This window comes from Meriones unguiculatus, chromosome 7 (assembly GCF_030254825.1).
Source record: "Meriones unguiculatus strain TT.TT164.6M chromosome 7, Bangor_MerUng_6.1, whole genome shotgun sequence".
NCBI classification, from domain to species: domain Eukaryota; kingdom Metazoa; phylum Chordata; class Mammalia; order Rodentia; family Muridae; genus Meriones; species Meriones unguiculatus.
In genome coordinates, this window is record NC_083355.1 from 6,080,060 (window position 1) to 6,101,339 (window position 21,280).

Here is a 21,280-nt window from a genome sequence, read left to right on the forward strand (position 1 = left end):
TGCTTTACCCTCCTACACTTGGAGGTGAAGAGACATTCAGCAGCTTGCTCGAGAGCTGTGCTGGGGGCCAGGAGCTGTGGTTCAGTTGGTGCAGGGTCTGGCTAGCATACACAGAACTCTGGCTGTGATCCCCAGCAGCACAAAAAAGGATGAGTAGCATACACACCCTTGATCCCGTTGCTTGGAAAGTAGAGGCTGGAGGATCAAGAACTCAGGCTCGTCCTTTGCTACTTAGTGAATTTGAGGACAGCATGAACTGTATGAGATCCTATCTCACACCGCCTCCACTCTTCCCAAGAAAAGGTCAGTCTGTGGAGTAATGTGTATTGAGTGTCTCCAGGGATGAGTTCCTTTAACTTCAGTTTGGACCAGGTGGCTTTCCTGCTGCCTGTGTGTATAGATTGGGTTTGGCTGGAGAGGTAGTTTCCATGCAAGCTTGTGAACTTGAATGTGGATCCCTGGACCGCATTAAAGAAGCTGGATAGGAACCCAGCACTAGAAAGGACAGTCCCTGCGGTTTGCTGGCCAGCCAGTCTAGCCAAGGCAGTGAGCTCCAGCCTCGGCAAGAGAGCGCTCTCAAAGAATAAAATGGAGACAGACAATAGAGAGGACGATGGTGTTGACCCCTGACCTCCAAGCACGTGCATAGACATGCACACACAGGTGTATACACACACATTTAATTAATTTAAGTATTGTTTACATTTTGTGTTAAGGGAAGTATGATAGGTGAGGTCTTCAGAGTTTAAAATATGTGTTCTCTACAAAAAAAAAAAAAAGTCATATAGCCAGGTGGCGCATTCCTTTCATCCTAGGGTGGTAGGCAGAGGTATCAGGATCTCTGAGTTTGAGGCCAGCCTAGTTTACAGAATGAGTTCCAGCTCAGCCAGGGCTACACAGAGGAACCCTGTCCTGATCCCTGTCCCCTAAAAACAAGACAAAAAACCAAGTCTGGTCCAGAGTATAGGCGGGGCTGACCTATCCCATGCTGGACACAGAAATGGGACAGGAGGCAAGGCACGGCTCTTGTTGAGAGCTCTTGGTGCGACAGAAAACCAGGGGACAGCGCTGAGCATCTGCAGGCTTGGAGGGGAGAACTGAGCTGGGCGTACTTGATAGGGGAGCAAGTGCGCATGCGTGGAGGGGGCTTGAATGCTTTTCAGGAGAGAGCTTCTTGGCGAGTCTGAGAGCACAGAAGGAACTGAAGCTCTGGACAGGTGACCTGTGCTTGCGCAGTGGGAGCCTGGTGACAGCTGTGTGGTCAGGAAGCTAGAACATGAAGACCATGACGGAAGGGAACAGGACAGAATGGTGGAATCTGAGGAGGTCTAGTTAAGAGTCCGAAATGAAAGAAAATTAGATTTGCTTCTGGTAAAGGTTCTTGATTATTTATTTTTTAATATCAGAGGTTAGACCCAGGGCGATTCTGCCAGTGAGCCAAAACTTTAGCCCCAGAGTCCTTTGTTTTGATTCAACAGAGTTTTAAAAAGATTATGCGGTGGAGCCCAGCTATTTGGGAAGCCGAGGCCGAGGGTTCTGCTTAGTGAGCCCCTGCCTCAAAAGTGGGGGGGGGGCTTGGGGGGCTGGGAACACAGCTCAGAAGTAAAGAGAACACTTTGCCATTATCCATGAGGCTGGCTCTAAGTCTAATTTCTATTAAAAGAAAGAAGGAAAAAATAATCAGACTGCAATTTAAAGATTGCTGAGGATCATGGCAGCCTTAGGTTACTGAGCCCTCAGGAAGTGCCTGCTGTCGTCTGTGTTAGGGATATTAGTGCAGAGTGACATGCAGAAAGGGGAGTATCCCCACAGGCACACGGCTAGGGAGTGAAGGCCCTGGTTCTTCCTGCAGGCCCTAGTGCAGGTTCAACACTCCAGTCTTTCCTGAACTTAGAATCCTTTTGCCTTAGCCTCTGAAGTGCTGGGATTACCAGTGAGCACCTCCATACCCAGCACAATACATGCCACTTCAGTGCTTGCTTTCTAACTGGGTCCCATGCTAGGCTGGCCTAATCTGAGCTGGTAGAGACTTTTCAGTGAGATAAACTCAGTAGACACTAGAGAGGTGAGTTGGAGCTCTAGTTGGGATGCTGACTTGGGACTTGCTCTGTGTGGGGTCTTGAGGGAGGGGCAGGAGGGAGAAGAAAAGCTGAGAGACAGGTATTGTGCCTCAGAGACTGCATGGGGTCTGGTCTCCGGCCTTTGTTGTTCACTCTCCCAGCTTTCTGGTGTAGGTACTTGCTGCTGGTTCTGATGGATGCTGAAAGAGCCTGGAGCTACGCCATGCAGCTCAAACAGGAGGCCAACACGGAACCCCGAAAGCGGTTTCACTTGCTGTCTCGCCTTCGCAAAGCTGTGAAGCATGCCGAGGAGCTGGAACGCTTGTGTGAGAGCACTCGCGTGGATGCCAAGACCAAGCTAGAGGCCCAGGTCACTGTCTTTTCTTTAAGATTTATTTATTTATTATGTATGCATACTCTATCTGCATATAAACCTGCATGCCAGAAGAGGGCACCAATTCCCACTATAGCTGCTTGTGAGCTATGTGTGGGGTGCTGGGAACTGAACTCAGGAGACAACAGCCGGTGCCCTTACCTACTGAGCCATCCTAACCTCAGGTCACTGTCTTAACATCCAGTTTCATTTCACTGTGGAGATTTGACACATGACTTAAAAAAAAAAACTGCAGCTAAACAGTAGAGTTTCTGACATTATGCTTCAACAGGACTCCTGTGGCTAGGCATATGCTCTGCCACTGAACTAGAGCTCTGATTTGTCTTTCAACAGATGAGTTGGTGTCACTTATTTTTCAGTTCTTGGTTTTTTATAATTAGCTCTAATCGTTTGATTAAAATTAGGCTTCTTTTAGTGTATAGGTAGAAAGTTTATATTTTATGTCTGGGAAAGATCCGAGTATTTTGGGCAGTGAGTTTGTTTAGAGATGATAGATAATAAAGGTTATACTCAGTATTTTTTAAGTTACTTTTGTGTGTGGCTTTCTGCCTGCTCGTCCGCACTCTGTGCTGAAGGTGATAGACGCTAAGGATTAGATTCAACTTGGTTTTGTTTTTTTATTATCTTATGCGTTGATATTCCACTTGCATGTATGTCTGTACGCAGCACGTGTGCTCCACAAAGGCCAGAAGAGAATGTTGGTTCTGAGTACCAGCCAGTTCTAAGCAGCCCTGTAGGTTTAGGAGTTGAACCTCGGTTCTCTGGAAGAGCAGCCAGTGCTCTTGACCACTGAGCCATCTCTCCAGCCCTGCCTTTGTTTTTTTGTTTTTTTTTTTTTTTTTTAGTTTTTTTTAAGTAGGGCCTTATGTAGTCCAGGCTTAACTTGGACTTACCTTTTAGCCAAGACTTCTGAACAAGCACCAAGATTGTAATCACGTGCTCAGTTGTTTTGTTTGGGGAGCGGGAGAGTGCCAGGCTTTTCTTCCAGGTTGGCATCACATACACACTCCTGCCTCACTCTTGAGCTCTCTAGGATTTTAAGGTGTGCACCATCATGCCTGGCAGTATTGAACTTTAACCAAAAAAAGAAAGATTATTAGTGTGTCTTGTCTGCATGTGTGCACACATGCACACGTGCAGTGACACGTTTGTGTAAGTAAGGAAAAGGAAAAAAACAACTTGGGGGCTGGAGAGATGGCTCGGCAGTTAAGAGCACTGGCTGATCTTCCAGAGGACCTGAGTTCAATTCCCAGCACCCATATGGTCCCTCACAACTGTCTATAACTCCTGTTCCAGGGGATCTGACACCCTCACACAGGCGTACATGCAGGCAAAACACCAATGTACCTAAAATAAAAATAAATTATGTTAAAAAAAACTTGGGATTTGGGCTCCTGAGATCAAACTGAGGCTTTCACAGAAACAGTTAAATCTGCTGAGCATCTCCAAGGCCCAGTATGGAACCTGTGGTGTTTATGTAACAGTCTAGAAATTGGTTATTAAGTGAAATGAACTGACCAGATGTCCTTGGGGGTAAGGTACTCTGTCCTGAGCTATGCTTTGGGTTTTGAAGTTTGTTTTGAAGTTCTCTCCAAGGAGAGAAATGAACCATAAAAATTACCTATGTATCACACTTTATAATCTTAATAAGTTTTTCTCTTTAAAAGTCTACTTGAGCCAGGTGGTGGTGGCCCATGCCTTTAATCCCAGCACTTGGGAGTCATGGGGATCTCTGAGTTGAGGCCAGGCTGGTCCTCAAAGGAGTTCCAGGACAGCCAGGGCTACACAGAGAAACGTCTCAAACAAAACAAAACAAAAAATCAACTTGATGGGTCTAGAGCATTGGCTGCTCTCCTAGGGATCCTCTTCCATTTCTAGCACCTGCATGGCAGATCACAGCTGTCTGTAACTCCAGTTTCAGGGGCTCTAATGCCCTCTCTGGGCTGCATGGGAACCAGGCACACATGGTACACAGACATATATGCAGGCAAAGCACCCACATCTGAATAAGAAAGAAAAGTCAACCTGATACCAAGGCATGCTGGTTCACGTCTTTAGTCCCAGCACTCAGGAAGCAGAGGTAGGCACAACTCTGAGGTCAAGGGCAGCTTGGTTTTCATAGTGAGTTCCAGGCCAGCCGAGGCTACTTAGTGAGACACTATCTCCGGAAGAGAGAGGGAAGAGAGAGGGAAGAGAGAGATCAGTCACCACACAGGTGCTGTCAGAGTTAGAAGCCATCAGGGCATGGGGCGAGAACATCGTTCATTTGTGCTGAAGCAGTTCTTTGTGGGCTAAGCATGAAGTACAGTGGTGAGCACCGCCTAGTGTGTTCCTTCCGTAGCACCCGAAAGCAGCAACAACAGAAAGCAAACCTGAAAGTGCCGTGCTTAGCTCTCCTCTCTGTCCTCTTACAGGCCTACACAGCTTACCTCTCAGGAATGTTGCGCTTTGAACATCAAGAATGGAAGGCTGCCATCGAGGCTTTTAACAAATGCAAGTAAGTCCTCCGGTCCCGAAGCAGTGTCTGGCTTCAGTTACAGCCGCAGTGAGGCTGCAGAGCCCTACAACTGTCTCCCTGGAACTTAGGGCACTTTATTTATCCTTATGATACATCACGCTGGCAGTAAATGCCCTCAGAGTGTTGTGCTTTGGTTTTGGCCACATGGTTCTTGTGAGTTTGTTTTCTTAAAATGTGGCTGCTATAATGTCTGCCGTTCCTGTGCTTGCAGAACTATCTATGAGAAGCTTGCCAGTGCGTTCACGGAGGAGCAGGCTGTGCTGTATAACCAGCGCGTAGAGGAGATCTCGCCCAACATCCGCTACTGTGCATATAACATTGGTGAGCAGGCCACGCACACTGCTCCTCGCCTGTCTGGGCTTGCTGGGAGGCTTGTGTGACCTTCCCTGGATTTTAATGTCCACCGTGGCCTGAGGGTGTTTGTTGGTTTGTTTGACACACATGACAATGGTGAGCTGTCTGTGTCGGTCCCACTACAGTCTGTAGGCCTCCGCTCTGGCTTCTGTTGGCCCTGTAGCTTCTCTACGCCCAAGAACAGTTAGTGTTTCCAGTCAGTGGAATCTGACTGCTTGGAGCAGTTTCAGGTAAACGGTGAGATTAAGTGAAAAATCAGAGAGCTTTCATGGTCTCTGTGACATGAGAACGCTGTGCTGGGAGCTGAGCCACCCAGCCCCAGCAGGTTAGTGCTATTGACCTACGTTAACAGACTATAATTTCCCAAAGTCTGTAATCAGTGTCAGGGCTCAGCCTGGCATCGAGCACTTGAGAGTTTAGACCAGTGTGTAATGACGTGCAGCCAGGTAGCCACCACTGTTACCAGTGCTTTCAAGGCCCCGGTCAGGTTCATTCTGAGAAGACTCATCTTCAGAACAGATGGTGTTGAGTGCTCACTGCGGTGTGGTCTGCCTCACTGGAGGGGAAGGGACTGAACTGAGGTGAGTGGTTGTCAAGGAAACACACAAAACCCTAAAAGGTTTCCTTCTCTCTCTCTTTGTCTGTCAGGGGACCAGTCGGCCATCAATGAGCTCATGCAAATGAGACTGAGGTCTGGGGGCACAGAGGGGCTCCTTGCTGAAAAACTAGAGGTAATCTGAAATATACATTGTAAAAGGTGATTTGAAACAGTCTAGATATGCTGGGCGGTGGTAGTGCATGCCTGTAATCCCAGCAGATTAAAGGCAGAGGCACAGATCGCTTGAGTTCGAGGCCAGCCTGTTCTATAGCACAAGTTCCAGAACAGCCAAGGCTACACAGAGAAACCCTGTCTCAAAAAAAAAAAAAAGTCTACACATAATGTCTAATTCAGTCCCTGGGGATATTTATTATCTATAAATATCTGTATCGTATATCTAGCTATCTACATATTCGTACACATACATACACACAATCTTTTTGTAATTCTAGTTGGCCTGAAAATCACAGAGATCTGCCTAGCTCTGCTTGCTGAGTGCCAGGATCAAAGGCATATATCAGTACACTTAATTATAATGTATCTCTGCTTTGTTTGGATCTTACTCTGTAGACCAGGTTGGCCTTGAATTCATAGACATCCACCTGCCTCTGCCTCTGGAGTGCTGGGATTAAGTTGTGCGCCACCATTCCTGCAAACCTTTTCCCTAAATATTTTACACATGTAATGTGTCTGTGTGTGTGTGTGTTTTCAGGCTGATTCTGTAACTTGTACTGATCTTGAACTCATGAGAGTCCTCTTGCCTCAGCCATAAGTATTAGGATTACAGATAAGAGCCATTATATATGGCAGTCTTTTTTTTCTTCCTGAGCAAGTAGCAGATTCATAGAAAAAGTATAAATGTGAAAACTACAGGGAAGAATTTTGACTTTCCATAAACTAAAATTCATGATGCCAGGGAAAATATAAAACAAGTGGAAATTCTGTGTGCTCTCGGGGTGTACTGTGTTGGTTGGATAGACAGCTGACAGGCCCCACTCTCCTCACCTGTCACAGGCCACAGTGAAAGCTTTCCCCTCTCACAACGACTTTGCAGGCCTTGATCACTCAGACTCGAGCCAAGCAGGCAGCTACCATGAGTGAAGTGGAGTGGAGAGGGAGGACTGTCCCGGTGAAGATTGACAAAGTGAGGATCTTTCTACTGGGATTGGCCGACAACGAAGCTGCTATTGCCCAGGTGAGGAGGGCGGACCAGGGTGTTTGCGTCTGTGTGTTATCTGAAGGTCATCTAGAATTCACCATGTTGTCACTTGGGTGTTCCCCCAAAATACAGATTATCTTAAAGCTGTTTAGGAGTTGGTAAATCTAGGGATGTCTTTTTTTGTTTTGTTTTAATAAAATCATTGCGGAGTCAAATAACAGGGAATTAGGCTTATTGGGTAGATTTACAGTGACAGGGGAGAAAGGTGCTCTAAGAGGCTGGCTCAGTGAAGAGGGGCACACTCAGGCCAGCAGGTGGTGCAGCGGCTCCTAGGTTCCCGGAGTGTGACCTGCTGCCCTCACCTCCTTGCCCTCAGGGCCTCCTCTCATTCCTGGACCATTCAGGAGTGCCTGGGTGAGCCAGAATGTCTTGTTCTGTGTGTCGTGTAATGATCATGTACTTGAAGCCACTTACTGACATAATTACCTGCTGTGGCTGTGAGCAAGCAGATGTAGCCCCGAAGATAGAGATCCTGGAGAACTCCCAAGGCAGCAGCGATTCCTCCGCAGGAGGCGTAGGGCACCTTTCAAAACAGTGAGCTGCTGTGGCCTCTCAGGTCAAGAGTTTCTAGGGCCCTGAAGTTGCGCGTGTACCCCAAGGTCACGGATGGGACACGGAGGCTGCATTGCAACCTGTGTTGATGAGTATACTGAGCATCCAAACATTCCAGCCACTTTCTGGTTCTGGTTTTGCAGGGCTGAGATCAGACCCAGACCCTAAAGCATGCTAGGTAATCCCTCTGCCATGGAGCCATACCTCAGTCCTTTTCCATGGTTTGTTCTGTTTGAAGTAGGTTCTCAACCTGAAGCCTGGAACTTTCTAACAGAACAGACCAGGCTGGCCTAAAACTCAGTGGCTGCTGCGGGTCAGGGGTAGCTGTTGAGCAGCTGAAGGAGTCTGTGTTGTACATGGCTCTGCCACTTTCCTTTTCTTTACTTAAAGCAGAACAATAGTTCCACAAAGTTCATTTTTCTTATGCAAGACTGGAGAACTAATTTTATTTTAGTTTTTTATATTTATTTGTTTGTGAGTGGGACACATACATAAATACATGTTTGGGTTTTTGTGACTAAGGGCTAACATCGGGGTAGACACTCCTAAAGCATGCTGTTCAGGGGCTGGGGTGTAGCTCAGGGGTAGTGAGTACTCATGCCGGAGACCTCAGTTCAGTCCCTAGCACCAGGAGGGAAAAGGTAGTTCAAGATCAATCAAAGTTTTGATGATACTGGGAAGAAAATAAATAAATAAATAAAGTGACCATATTCTAAACTTGAGTAAACAAAATCCAGTCAACCGTGTCAGCTAATCTAGTCACGAGTTTAAGTGTGTGTGTTTATAGTATTGAACGAATACATTCCTTGCTATCCTTCTCCTCACACAGATGATAGCAGCTGTCCCCCCAAAGCCTGTGTGTTAGCACACTTGCATTGCGTGTGGCTTGTGGCACCCTAAGTGATGATGCAGTAAAGCTTTGGTACATGAAGTAGTTTTGTTTGTCTGGTTCTGGTTTTGCAGGGCTGAGATCAGACCCAGGCCCTAAAGCATGCTAGGCAATCGCTCTGCCATGGAGCTGCACCGCAGTCCTTTTCTGTTTGAAGTAGGTTCTCATTCTGAGGTCTGGAACTTTCTTTTTTTAAAGATTTATTTATTATGTATACAACGTTCTGCCTGCATGTACACCTGAACACGAGAGTCCATTACAGATGGTTGTGAGCCACCATGTGGTTGCTGGGAATTGAACTCAGGACCTCTGGAAGAGGAAGCAGTGCTCTTAACCTCTGAGCCATCTCTCCAGCCCCATGGAACTTTCTCATAGAACAGACCAGACTAGCCTAAAACTCAGAGAAATCTCCCTGCCTGTGCCTTCTGAGTGCTGGCATTAAAGGCATGTGTGTCGTCATACCTGGCTTTCTCTGTGCTTTTTTTTTTTTTTTTGGCTTTTTAGCTTTTTGACTTTTCAAGACAGGATTTCTCTGTGTAACATCCCTGACTGTCCTGGCCTCTTAACTCAGAGAGCCACCTGTCTTTGCCTCCCAACTGCTGGGATTAAAGGCCTTCTTCCATGTTTTTAATTACTATTGAGAATATATTTCTCAAACTAACGACACTGTCTTATATCTTCTAAATTTTTATTTATTTATTTTACCGCATGTGGTGTCATGTGTGTGTGTGGAAGTCAGAGGACGGCTTCAAAGGAGTCAGTTTTCTCCTTCCACCCTGTGCTTGCAAGGGATTGAACTCAGCTCTATAAGCTTGGTGGCAGGCACCCTCTAATCCTGTCACTAGGGTGGCAGAAGCAGGCAGGTTTCTGTGAGTTCAAGCCCACCCAGGGCCTGTCTCAAAGTAAAATGAAGTAAATATTGGTGTTTTCTGAATGGTGAATGTTTTCTGCTCGGCCTCCTGCTCTGCATGGAGCAGAGCAGTGCAGTGATGACCACTCAGGCTTTTCTGCACATGCTGGTTTCTTCTGTAAAGTTGCTTTTCAAGAAGAAAACAAGCTGTTGGTATACTTTTTAACTCTTTAACTCTTATTTTCTCTGGGGTTCCTTATGCCTCTACCTCTCTTCCAAGCCTCTCCCCCATCCCAGGTAGGAGAGAAAGAAGGTTGGAAGGGACAGGGGGCGTGGACCTCTTTAGACTTAGTTCCTTGGGGGCAGTTCCAGTGTTTGTAGTCAGGGTGTCCAGCAGTCCAGCTAGCCAGCAAACGCAGCAATCTTCTTTATTCTCAGAGTGTCTTTTGAAGCGACCTTCTCTCTCTCAGAGTGTCTGTCTGTCTCTTTCTCTGCGCTCTGGTATTTATACCCTCTCAGAGTTTTCAGAATTAAACTGACTGCAGCTGGCAAAGACCACACCCCTCTCTGAGCCTCATGAGCCTGTTATCAGCTGCAGACAAACTAAAAGCTACTCCATATCACACTTGAGATTAAAACAAGAACATACTTACATAACTGAGTTTTTAAAGAAACCAAAATTTCCACTACAGTCAACACATAACTTTACAGTAGTTCAAGCTCTGTAGTGGAGGCAGCGCTCTGTCTACCTAAGTCCTGGACTGTGTATACGTGAGTGTGCACACTCTGTGCTTGAGTACTGTGGTGTATGCCACTGTGTGGAGGTCAGAGGACGACTCTGTGGAGTTGTTTTCCTTTCACCTTTATGTGGGTTCTAGAGATTGACCTCAGGATGTCAGGTTTGCATTGTTGGGTGGTAAGCTCCTTTACCCCAGAGCCATCTTGTCAGCCCTACTTTATTTTGTTTCTTTGTTTTTTGTTTTTGAAACAGGGTTTCTCTGTGTAGTCTTGGCTGTCCTGGACTCCCTTGGTAGACCAGGCTGGCCTCAAACTCACAAAGATTCACCTGCCTCTGCCTCCTTGAGTGCTGGGATTACAGGCGTGTGCCACCATGACGGGCTTCCTGCTTTGCTTTTTAATCTTGAAATTATATAAGTGCTTCTTCAGACAGAATTGAGTGATCTTCTCACTGGACTCTCTTTACTGTATAGTGTTGCTGGCCTGGAACCCTGTGTAGACAAGGCTGGCTTCTAACTCTGGGATTAAAGTGCCACCAGGCCCAGCCCCTCCCTCCTCCCTTACTGAGCATTATTGGTGCCCATCTGTGGGAGTTCGTCAGTGGTTCTGTGTTGAGGGGGTCTAGATTGTAGCCAGCATTTCGTGCACCTGAGGCTTTCACTACTCATGTGTTGCTGCTCGCCAGCAAATTGGATGTTACCAAACACATAAAGTGTTTTTCCTGCACAGGTAAAAATGAGATCCAGATACACCGGCAATAGTGGACAGGTGATTTTTATTATTTTCTATTCTGGAATAAGTGCTGTCTATGTCTTTGAAATTCAGGCTACTTAATCTCAGTGTTCAGTATCCCAGTTGGCATTGGTCCCCTTTGCTGTCTAGGAAATAGAATGCCGTTTTGGTAGCCCAAGCTGATTTCTTCCCTTCATGACGTTAAAATACTGAAGCGGCAGTTGGAAAGCATAGAAGGGAGAAGTACCTGAGGAGATAACATACACCATCCTTTATACTGACTTCTGTGCTGTGTGTGTGTGTGTGTGTGTGTGTGTGTGTTCATATATAGTGTGTGGGGTATGTGTATGTGTGTTTTGTTTTGTGTCTTGAGGAGGTTTTCTCTGTGACCTTGGCCATCCGGGAATTTGCTGAGTTGCCTCCTCCTCCTAAATGCTGAGATTTAAGGGATTGTACCACTCACTCCATTTTATATTCTTAACACTTGCTCAATCCCGAGTGATCACTGGCAGTTATGGGGTGAGGTTATTTTGAGGCAACTCATTTTGAGAATTTTAAATATTTGCAAGCTTCATGATTTTTATCCCCTTCAGTTCTGGGGGAAAGACCTGCTTTCATTTTGTTTTATTTATTTATGGTTACGTTTTAAGTGTACTTTCTGTGGGGATGGGGAAGACTTGCATGCCCCAGCACACAGATGGTGGCAGGACAACTTGAGAAAAGTCAGCTCCCTCCTTCACCTTGAGTCCCAGTGCTGAGCTCAGTTGGGAGGCTCTCCCTTTCCCTGGTGAGATAGCTCTGGCTTTCTGATGTCTTCATAGAGTGGAGAGCATTTATCTTTTTTTTTTTTTTTTTTTTTTTTTAAAGAAGACACACCAACAACAAAAATCAAACCTTTCTTTGCCATATTTCCTTGTGTTTCTTTCATCTGGACCGCTCTCTCAGGGCTGAATGAGGCTTGGTTCCTGTCCCCATGGTTCTCCTGTGGGTGTGGTGGGGAATGTGGCCAGGCTTGCCTTGTCTGCCTCTTAGTCACACACCACCATCTCCCAGCAATTTCTACCAACAAGTGAAAACAACCCAGGAATCTCTTTAATAGCAGGAGACACTGTAGCCAAGTGTCCGTACTGGCTGGCCTGAGGCACACCTGAACACTGGGAGTTTCATAAGATGGATCTAGACTCTATTGATTGAGACTAGTAGGTAGCTCATCATTTCTAGGCTTCAGACACTGCCTGGGAGAAAGACCACACATTTTTATGCAAGGAGTTTGCCATTTGTTTTCAGATCACATCCCTGCTGTCTCGGTAGCAGATGTGGCGGGCTGGGCCGTGGAGAGAGGAGTCTTGCCCCTGCTTGTGGAAAGGCGTGTCTGCTCTCGGGCGTCATCTTGGCATCAAGTATAGGCTTTAGAGTAAATGTGAGCAGTGACTATAGAAAGACTTCCTGTTTGGAGGCACTGCCCTGGGCAGGAAGACTCGGGACAAGTTCTCAGATAAGGGTGGGCTCTGAGTCACGGCGCTTTGTGGGCGGCACATGGAAAACAGACGAAGTCCTTCCCTTCAGACATGCCTTTTCCTTGTTGTTGTGGAATATCTGCATAGAGTCCTCATTGAGGCTGGGCAGATGTGGGGGCATCGGAAGCTTGACTCTGATGCCAAGGTGACTGCAGGTGAAGGCACAAAGCGGCTTAGTGTCCTGGCATGCTTTGACTTTTTTAGTGTGAACGCTTCCTACCAGTAGGAAAGAAGACAGATCCTCATTCATGACCCGTTGCCGGACAGCCTGACCCCACCCATCCCACCGTGTGCTGTGTTTGTGAGATAATGTGGGCTCTAGGGCTGACCCCTTCTGTGGTGACTGTTTGGATCCTTCAGTGGTGCCAGGGTGCTCACGTACCTTACTCAGTTGTCACAGTTCCACTGAAATCTTACTTTGAAAAATTGTCAGAGTTAATTGCAAGATTATGAGCAATCTTCTCTGGAGTCATAGCAGACAATACTGTGCCTTGCCTTGTTTCTGTTGTTCTATTTAAATCGCCACAGATTATAATGTAGTCCCAGCTGCTGGGCACGCTGATGCCCGCTGCTTTTCAGAGCGTAGCTAGAGCGCATGCCTGTTCTGCACACCTGTTGCATATCAGGCTCTGCTGTTGTGTGGAGTGAGCTCAGGAGTCCTGTTTGCCTTCAAGTTACAGGAGGCCAGGGCCCCGATCTGTTCCCAAATTAGTGAGGGACAGGAAAGTCAGATGACCCATAAGTGGAAGGCTCTGTTTGGTTTAGATTGTGCAGTCTACAGAGATTTCTTTACACTAAAAAGTAGGAAAAACACAAGTGTGCTTCAGAAAGTGTTCTCCGAGCTCCTTCACCTCTGACAGGAGTGGGAGTTCTGGGCAGGCCTCTGAGCTTCCTCGGAGGCGGATTGGATGCTGATGTTCTCAGGTTGGCTGTTGGCTCTGTGGAAAGTCAAACATAACTGTGGAATGCTGGTGTTTTCATTTCAGTGGGGCTGCCAGGGGCACAGGGCCATCTGCTCTCTGCCTTCTGTCGCTCCCCTGCTCAGCTGGATTCTTCAGGCCGGATAAGCAGGCATTCAGTTAATGAATCACTTTGGCATTTGTCCGAGTGGAGTGGCAGAGGGCGATGCCTAGTACCGTACAAAGGCTGTCACCTCATCCTTGGCAACCATTTCTGCCCAAAAGTTGTTCTCAGAGTTGGCCACGTATGACACGTTGGCCACATTGGACACAGAATGTCTAGAGAAGACAACTTATTCTGACACTTAAGAGAAATATCGCTCTGGTTGGCTTTTGATTAGCACTGTCTGTCTGTCGCTCGAATCTAGAAGAAATCAGAAGCTGCAGATCGGCTCACATTTGTAAAGGTTTGCAGACATCCTCTGAGCCAAACTGATGCCATCTCAGGAGTTTGGCCGGGACTCCTCACAGAAGATTGTAATGACTGGGCTTGCTGGCTGTTCACATTTCCTCATTGAGGGAGGGCACCCAGAGGGTCATAGGACGGTCACCTGAGTATCCAGCCTCCTCTCCCAACCAGTTGTATGCAGGCCGTGTGCAGTTCTGCCCTAACAGCACGGGGCGTTGGGGAAAGGCAGAGAAGGGGACTCTGTCTGCTCAGGCTTGGAGGAGCCATTATCCCTATTGGGTGCAGGCCTTCTGGGGTGGCAGCTTTAAGGTCACACCTTGCTGCCTGTAGGCCCTCACCCGCTGCCCTGTAAGTAAGCCTGATAAACTCACTGTTGTCCAGAGTAAACTTTGGTGAAGCTGTACTTCTGTTGGTCACTTCTCCAGGGGTGCGGGGTGTTGGCACCTAGCAGAGGTGTGAGGTCTAGGGTAGGGAGGCGCTCAGAGCACCGGTGCCCTGGCAGTTGCGGGGCTGTGCTCGCTTTTTCAGTATAGTTCCCATTGCAGTGTGAATGCTGGATAAGAGCATCATATGCACAATGCTGTGTAAAGGCACCATGAGGGCTGGAGTTAAGGTCAGCTGCTCCTTCAGAGGACCCAGGTTCAGTTCCCAGCACACTATTGGCTGGCTCACAAGTCTAGTTCCGGGACCCCATGCCCTCTTTTGGCCTTCATGGGCACACACACATGCACACATTTACATACTTTACAGGCTCTCCTGGGGCAGGTGTGGCAGGAGGATCAGTTACTCCTGTGCCCTCCTCCAGTTTGCTCAACAGTCTTTTGCGTTTTGCCACTGTCTAGGCTGAAAGTGAAGAGACAAAGGAGCGCCTGTTCGAGTCCGTGCTCAGTGAGTGCCGAGACGCCCTTCAGGCCGTAAGGGAAGAGCTGAAGCCTGATCAGGTCAGACATCTCCTGCCCGGTTCCAGGCCCTCCCCTCCTGTCCTGTCCTCGGGAGGGGAGGTGCGGGTCACTGTGCATCGCTTGGCCTTGGGGTGTTTGTAGATTGATCAGCTTATAAGCCGCGGAGGCCTCAGGGCTCCGCCAGGTTTACAACTTCGTTCTTATGGCTTCATAGTCATCCTGGGGTCACAGCTTCCTGTCTCCAGGAGCGCCCTGGTGTCTGGTGCCTCCCTTTTCTAATGCTGTCCATATTGTGGGCCTTTCAGGCACCTGGACTGAAAGCCTAAAACCGTTTTATACCTTCTGTGTCACCACACCCTACTTTCTTCCTTGTAATGTCCCTTCCCTGGTGATGGTCCCCGCTGGTGTTTTGTTGAAGCAGAATCTTAACTGTATAGCCCAAGATGGACTTTAACTCTTGCTCCTGCCTCAGGGAGGGCCAGACTTGCCGAGGTTGGTAGCCATGACTGGTTTCTGCCTGTTCTTAAACGGCATTTTAACGTGCCCAGAGATGGCTATAAAGGTGAGGTGCACACCTGTGACTGTAACATTCTGCAGACTGAGGCAGGAGGACCACCAGTTTAGAACTGAAACACTTAAATAGTCACACCCGCAGGCTCTTCTACCAGGTGCAGGAACATCACCACGGCTGCTGGAGGTCAGGGGTGGAGGTCAAGGTTTAGGGCCTGGTCCTCAGCCTCACTCAGGTGTGACAGCACAGGGTACACCAGGTCCAAAGCAAACGCTAGGTACTACCATGGTCTGACTACTTTTTTTGTTTTGTAGTTCTACTCCTTGAACACAGGGCCTTGTGCATGCTAGGCAAGTCTTGTGGGTTTTTTAAAAATCGTTTGAGCCAAGATCTCCTTAAGTTCCCAGGCTATAATCAAACCTAGGTTCTTCTTTCTTGGTCTCATGAAGAGCTAGGGTTACAGGTGTGTGTCCCCACACCCAGCAGGGCTGTCTGATTGTAGTGACTGGGGTAAGACCCTGGGACCAGAGGGCAGGAAGCCTCACCTGCAGCTTCAGCAGAAGGCTGTGGCTCAGCATTCTGTCCTTCAAGGCCAGGCTTCGGATGTCAGTGGCAACTGAGTGATCGTCATTCTGTAATGTTGATAGGTGCTGGCTCCTGAGGGCATGACACCTGATAGAGTTTGTGGCTCTGTGGGGAGAACTTTATGGACCACAGTGGTTGAAGGGTATTGAGAGCCAAGGCACGAGTTACTTTTTACCTTTTTGACCTTTTCAGAAACAGAGAGATTATACCATTGATGGAGAGCCGGGGAAGGTTTCTAATCTCCAGTACCTGCACAGGTGAGGGTTAACTTTCTTTTGTGTGTGCTTATATACATTTAAGGTTTTTAGTTTAATTTTATATATATGGGCGCCTGCATGTATATCTGTGCGTCACATATGTCCCTGGTAGCCATGGAGGCCAGAAGAGGGCGTTGGCTCCCCAGGAACTAGCATAACAGGTGGTTGTGAGGTGGCATGTGGATGCTGAGAGACCAACCCTGGTCCTCTGCAGGACCAGTGCTCCTAAGCCCCAGTCTGTCTCTTGAGCCCCTTAGCCTCCTGCTTGCTTGTTTGAGACAGTCTCTTTACGTAGCCCTGGCTATCCAAGAACTCACTGTGTGGACCAAGCTATCTTCAAATTCATAGGCTTCCAGCTGTCTCTGGCCTCTCCCAAACGAATCGTTCCGGCTAGCACAGCATGCGTCTTCTCCAGCTAGCCCCTCCCTCACCAGCTAGTCCGTCACTCTGTCCCTTGGCTTTGTTTTTTGTTTTTTGTTTTTGTGCAGGATCTCACTTGTAACCTAATTTGGCCTCAAACTCTTGGGAATCCTCCTGCCTCAGTTTTAAGCATGGTGGAATTTCAGATGTGAATCACCACACCCAGCCTCAGCCAGTAACTTTGGAGCTGCTGTGACTTAGAGCCCGCTTCCTTCCTTCTCCCTAGTTCTGCACTTTATGTCACTTTCACATGTTAATTCCGCCTGCAACCATGTGTGAGGCGCGAGCCTGCCCGGCTTGCTCCTGTGCAGTCATTGACCGCCATGTGCTTTGTTCACTGTGTGTGTGTCACTGCTGCTGCTTGGGCAGGGTCTTTGCAGTGCCCTTTTGCGTGCCTGCTTGCTGCTTCTCATTTGCTCTTTATTTATGGAGTTTTAGAGACAGAATCTTAGTATGTAACCCAGCCTAGCCTGGAACTTCTGTGCAGTCTCTAACTCCCAGCAATACCTCTGTCTGAGCCTCTCAAGTTCTGGGATTGCAGGCCTGAGCTGTCTTGTTGGCCCCGTGTGCTCTTTCACATACATGTTTAAATCCCCTTAAAGATGGGTTAAGTCCTCACAACCTGCTAGTAGCGGAGCACATGAAGCCTTGGCATTTCATCTCACAGAAAGTATATTTTTTAGCACACTGAAGAAGAATATATTGACAATTCCACTTCCCACCCAACTTTCCTTTGCATTTGACTTTGAAATGTTAATTTCTTGCCCACTGCTTACAACTTGCATGGTAAAGTATTCCTCCATCTTCAGCCCTTCCTGCCCGTTTTTGGTTTTTGTTTGTTGAAAGGAATGGATGATTCTCATAAATACAAAGCCTACAGGAAGGTCATAGGAGGGTGTGGCTCAGTGGCAGGCAGGGCGCTTGCCTAGCGTATATGCCTAAGACTCCCAGCCACCAAACGCATGCACACACACACACACACACACACACATAACACACATTCCTCCCTTGTCACATTTGATCTCCGCTCTTGGGGGTTTGGTGTTTGTGAATGTCAAATTGACTGTCAGATGACTCAGGCCCTTGGCATATCGAACTGGGTTCGCCCATAGATGTTATGTGTTTAGTCAGCCTGAGGAGGCTCCTGGAGAGCTTTGCATCCACGTCTGGGTAGTGTGGAACCCCAGAGGCAGAGTTGAGCCCATCCTCTGACCGGGACCAGGGCCTCTGAGGCCACCTTCTCACCTTCGGGGGTGGCTGGGCAGGGTGTGAGTTTCCACTCTCCTAAGATCTTCATGGTTGAGAGGGCAGCTTTGGACCAAAATGGTGAGTCAGGAATCAGGTAGCTTTTGTGTTTTGGTGAACTTTGTAAACCTATATCTGCTCGTGTATCGTAGCTACTTTTAGGAAACCCTCTCATAACCTTTTCACCTGTTTCTCAAAATTAACTTTTTCAGTTATTTTAGCATTCCTTACATACTCCTTTTAGCTCTCAAAGTGTTGCTCCTCTTGACTTGGTCACATTTATGCCTAATGTAGTTTCCCCTGCTCCACACACACTCCACTGCGCTGTGTCCCCGCCATGCTCTCTCACTCCTCATCCATGTGTAGCCTCTCAGAGTAGCCCCTGTGGCTAATGTGAGTGAGGCCACATGGTGACAGCACAGTGTCCTGTGCCGTGTGCTTGGCAGCTGACCAGTCCTCCTCCAGAAACCAGCTAATGCATTCTGAGGACTAGCAGTGTCCTCTAAAGCTGGGAGCCCCGTGCCTCCGGGAGAGGGAGTGAGGGCCAGATAGCCCTGCTGTGGGAAGCTCCACATCCCCCCGCCCTCGGTCAGCCCCGAGTCAGTGCTCTGTCCAGAACCTGAGCTTCCTTCAGTAACCTGAGCCGGCGTGTGCATTGCAGCTACCTGACCTACATCAAGCTGTCCACGGCCATCAGGCGAAATGAGAACATGGCTAAAGGCCTACATAGGGCCCTGCTGCAGCAGCAGCCGGAAGATGATAGCAAGCGCTCTCCCAGGCCTCAGGACCTGATCAGGCTCTATGACATCATCCTGCAGGTAACGCTGGGGACTGGAAAGGCAACCTCCCCTCTGCTGTGTTGAACACAAACTGATTTGGATAGTGAAGGACTGTTGAGAGCCTGATCGACTAGTAGCTAGTGGAAGATAAAGAGCAGTCTTACAGGAATTCAGAAGCCTAGTGCTCCATGTTTCAGACATTTTGAGGTGTAGATACTCGTGTACCCACAGGCATTCACCAAGGGCATCCGCAGACCCGAACCATTCTGTCAGCCTGCCGGAAGTTGGTTGGTTAGTAAGCTTGATGCTTGTAAGCCAGGCAGGATGGGTGTCGCCTGTAATCCTAACCATAGTGTGGGTACACCAAGCAAGCTTGTAGTGGGTTCAAGGTCAGCTGGGCTACGTCACCTCCAGAAAAATGAAGACCATGGGGCTGGGGAGGTGGCTCAGGAAAGGACCTAGGCTGGAGCCTCATTCAGAATCCACATCAAAGGCCAGGCCCAGCAGCGAGCACCCGTAATCCCAGCACTAGGGAGTTAAGGACAGGAAGGTCCTGGGGCTTGGTGGCCAGACAGTCTAGCAGAGTGGGTGAGAGGGAGTCTCACACAAGTCAGGTGATGTTGACCTCTGGCCTCCGTGTGCATGGGCGCACATGTGTGCATACATGCTGCCTGTCACCGTCAAATGAGTAGGCTAATCTGAAGTGTAGGTTTTCCACTCTGAATGGTCAAGAAGTCTCTGAAGGTTGGTGAGGGACAAATGCGCTCTCCGTGTGGGCAGGGAGGGGATGCCAGGCGCAGCTGCTGCCGGGCCACGCCTCATTGACTTCCCGTGACTTTTGAGTGTGGACTCCATTTTTCTCCGCCCCGTCTGCTCCTGAAAGGTCTTCTGATAAGATCAGACTGGGGTTCTCACGAATTTTCTTGTTGTGTCTGTGTAGAATCTCGTGGAATTGCTGCAGCTTCCAGGCTTAGAAGAGGACAGAACCTTCCAGAAAGAGATAGGCCTCAAGACCCTGGTGTTCAAAGCTTACAGGTAATGTCCTTTAGGAGGAGAGGGCTCAGCTCTGCCCCCCACCAATAAGCTTCGTGGCATGGCCTGCCCTGTGGAGGCACGGTCGTCGGAGTTAACGTGGCTGCCTAGCTATGAGAGATTGTGCACACCTGTGTATCTAAAGGAAACCCTCAGCCAAAACAGCAGCCAGGAGTTCCAGAGTTCTTCATCTACATTTCTGACAGACCTTGTGCTTAACCTTAGCTTCCTTCTCTTTCTTCTCTCCCAGTGAAAGCACTGAAAGAGCAAGCATTGGCGAGGGCGTTGGCAAACTAGAGCAGCCAGTTCAGGGAGCCCGAGCTGACCTGGGCTGAAACAGAGATCTCAGCGGCTGAGCTGGGTCCTGGTGTGGCTCACTCGAAAGTGCTCGGCAAGGGCAGGGATCAGGGCGGGTGCAGAGGAGAGAGTGCGAGCCACCTTTCATTGGCCCTCCTCTCTAGGTTCCCTCATAGCCCTGTCTGTTATGTCAAGGGCAGCACCACGGTTCAGTTGGCCTATAGAACTTTGGTTTGGTTTTCTGAAAAGAGATGCTTGGAGGGAAATAGACAGTTATGGCTCAGACATGTAGACAGTGGTGAGCTATGTTTTAACTAGTTGGCATTCCTCTCCTGCTGCCTCTAGTTGCCACCATCCTTGGGAATGCCTCCTCTGCAGTCAGCCAGTTAAAGACAGTGGTTTGTACTGGACCTGCGTAAGAGCCATCTGAAATTGCTGGGGCATATTTGGAAGTTTTCCAGCAGAGGGTCAGGGGTGGGGTTTCCAAGACAGTAATCCAGAGTTAAGAACCCTGTTTTTGCTGGACTCAGGGGCACATGCTTGTAATCCGAGCACACAGGAGGCAGAGGCAGGCAGATCTCTGTGAGTTCAAGGCCAGCCTGGTCTACAAAGGGAGTCCAAGACAACTAGGGCTACACAGAGAAACCCTGTCTCCAAAAAAGACAAAAACCAAAGAGTCCTTTTTTGTTTTTATCTTTGTTTTATTTTTGGGGTTTTTTTGATTGTTTTTTGTTGTTGTTTTGGATTTTTTTTGGGTTGTTGTTGTGTTTTGTTTTGTTTTGTTTGAGACAGGGTTTCTCTGTGTACCCCTGGCTGTCCTGCACATGCTACATGCTGTGTAGACCAGACTGGCCTGGCCTCAATCTCACAGAGATCCGCCTGCCCCTGCCTCCCTGAGTGAAGGGATTAAAGGCATATGCCTGGCTCTGTTTCCAGATTGAACATTAAGCCTGACAGCAAGGACTGCCGCCTTGTTGTTAGGCAACTGTTGCTTTAGAATGCTGTGACTCTTTCTCCATCAGGTGTTTTTTCATTGCTCAGTCCTATGTGCTGGTGAAGAAGTGGAGTGAAGCCCTCGTCCTCTATGACAGAGTTCTGAAATATGCAAATGAAGTTAGTTCTGATGGGGAGGCCTTCAAGAACAGCCTGAAGGTGAGCTGGGGACCTCCCCTTGTTTCCAAGTGCTAGTGAGGTGTGGGGTGCCTGTGGGCACCCCAGCTGGCAGCCTCTGAGCAGCCCTTCTCCCAGCATCCTGAGTCATTATCTCTGTAACCCACCCTGCTCCAGGCCTGAAGAGGGCTTAGCTAGGAAAGGAAGCTATTTCCTCCAGCTGGGGGTAGGCATGCCTGTAACCTTTGCCCTGCAAAGGCTGAGGCTGCAGGGTCAGGTGAAGCCAGTCTAGGCTGCAGAGCAAGCTCAGAGTCAGCCGTGACCACAGAGAAGAAGCCTGTCTGAGAGATAGG

At 48.4% G+C, this 21,280-nt stretch overlaps 1 protein-coding gene across 1 annotated transcript in view; it reads left to right on the plus strand.

The window, feature by feature from the left end:
• The window catches only part of Srp68 (signal recognition particle 68), a 29,839-nt gene that overhangs the window by 5,897 nt on the left and 2,662 nt on the right, over positions 1-21,280 (plus strand). The window contains exons 4-13 of the mRNA XM_021636024.2: positions 2,235-2,430; positions 4,869-4,951; positions 5,184-5,293; positions 5,975-6,057; positions 6,979-7,119; positions 14,632-14,730; positions 15,980-16,044; positions 18,371-18,527; positions 19,429-19,523; positions 20,840-20,969. Coding sequence (XP_021491699.1) covers positions 2,235-2,430; positions 4,869-4,951; positions 5,184-5,293; positions 5,975-6,057; positions 6,979-7,119; positions 14,632-14,730; positions 15,980-16,044; positions 18,371-18,527; positions 19,429-19,523; positions 20,840-20,969 — 1,159 coding nt within the window. The remainder of the gene's footprint in view (positions 1-2,234; positions 2,431-4,868; positions 4,952-5,183; positions 5,294-5,974; positions 6,058-6,978; positions 7,120-14,631; positions 14,731-15,979; positions 16,045-18,370; positions 18,528-19,428; positions 19,524-20,839; positions 20,970-21,280) is intronic.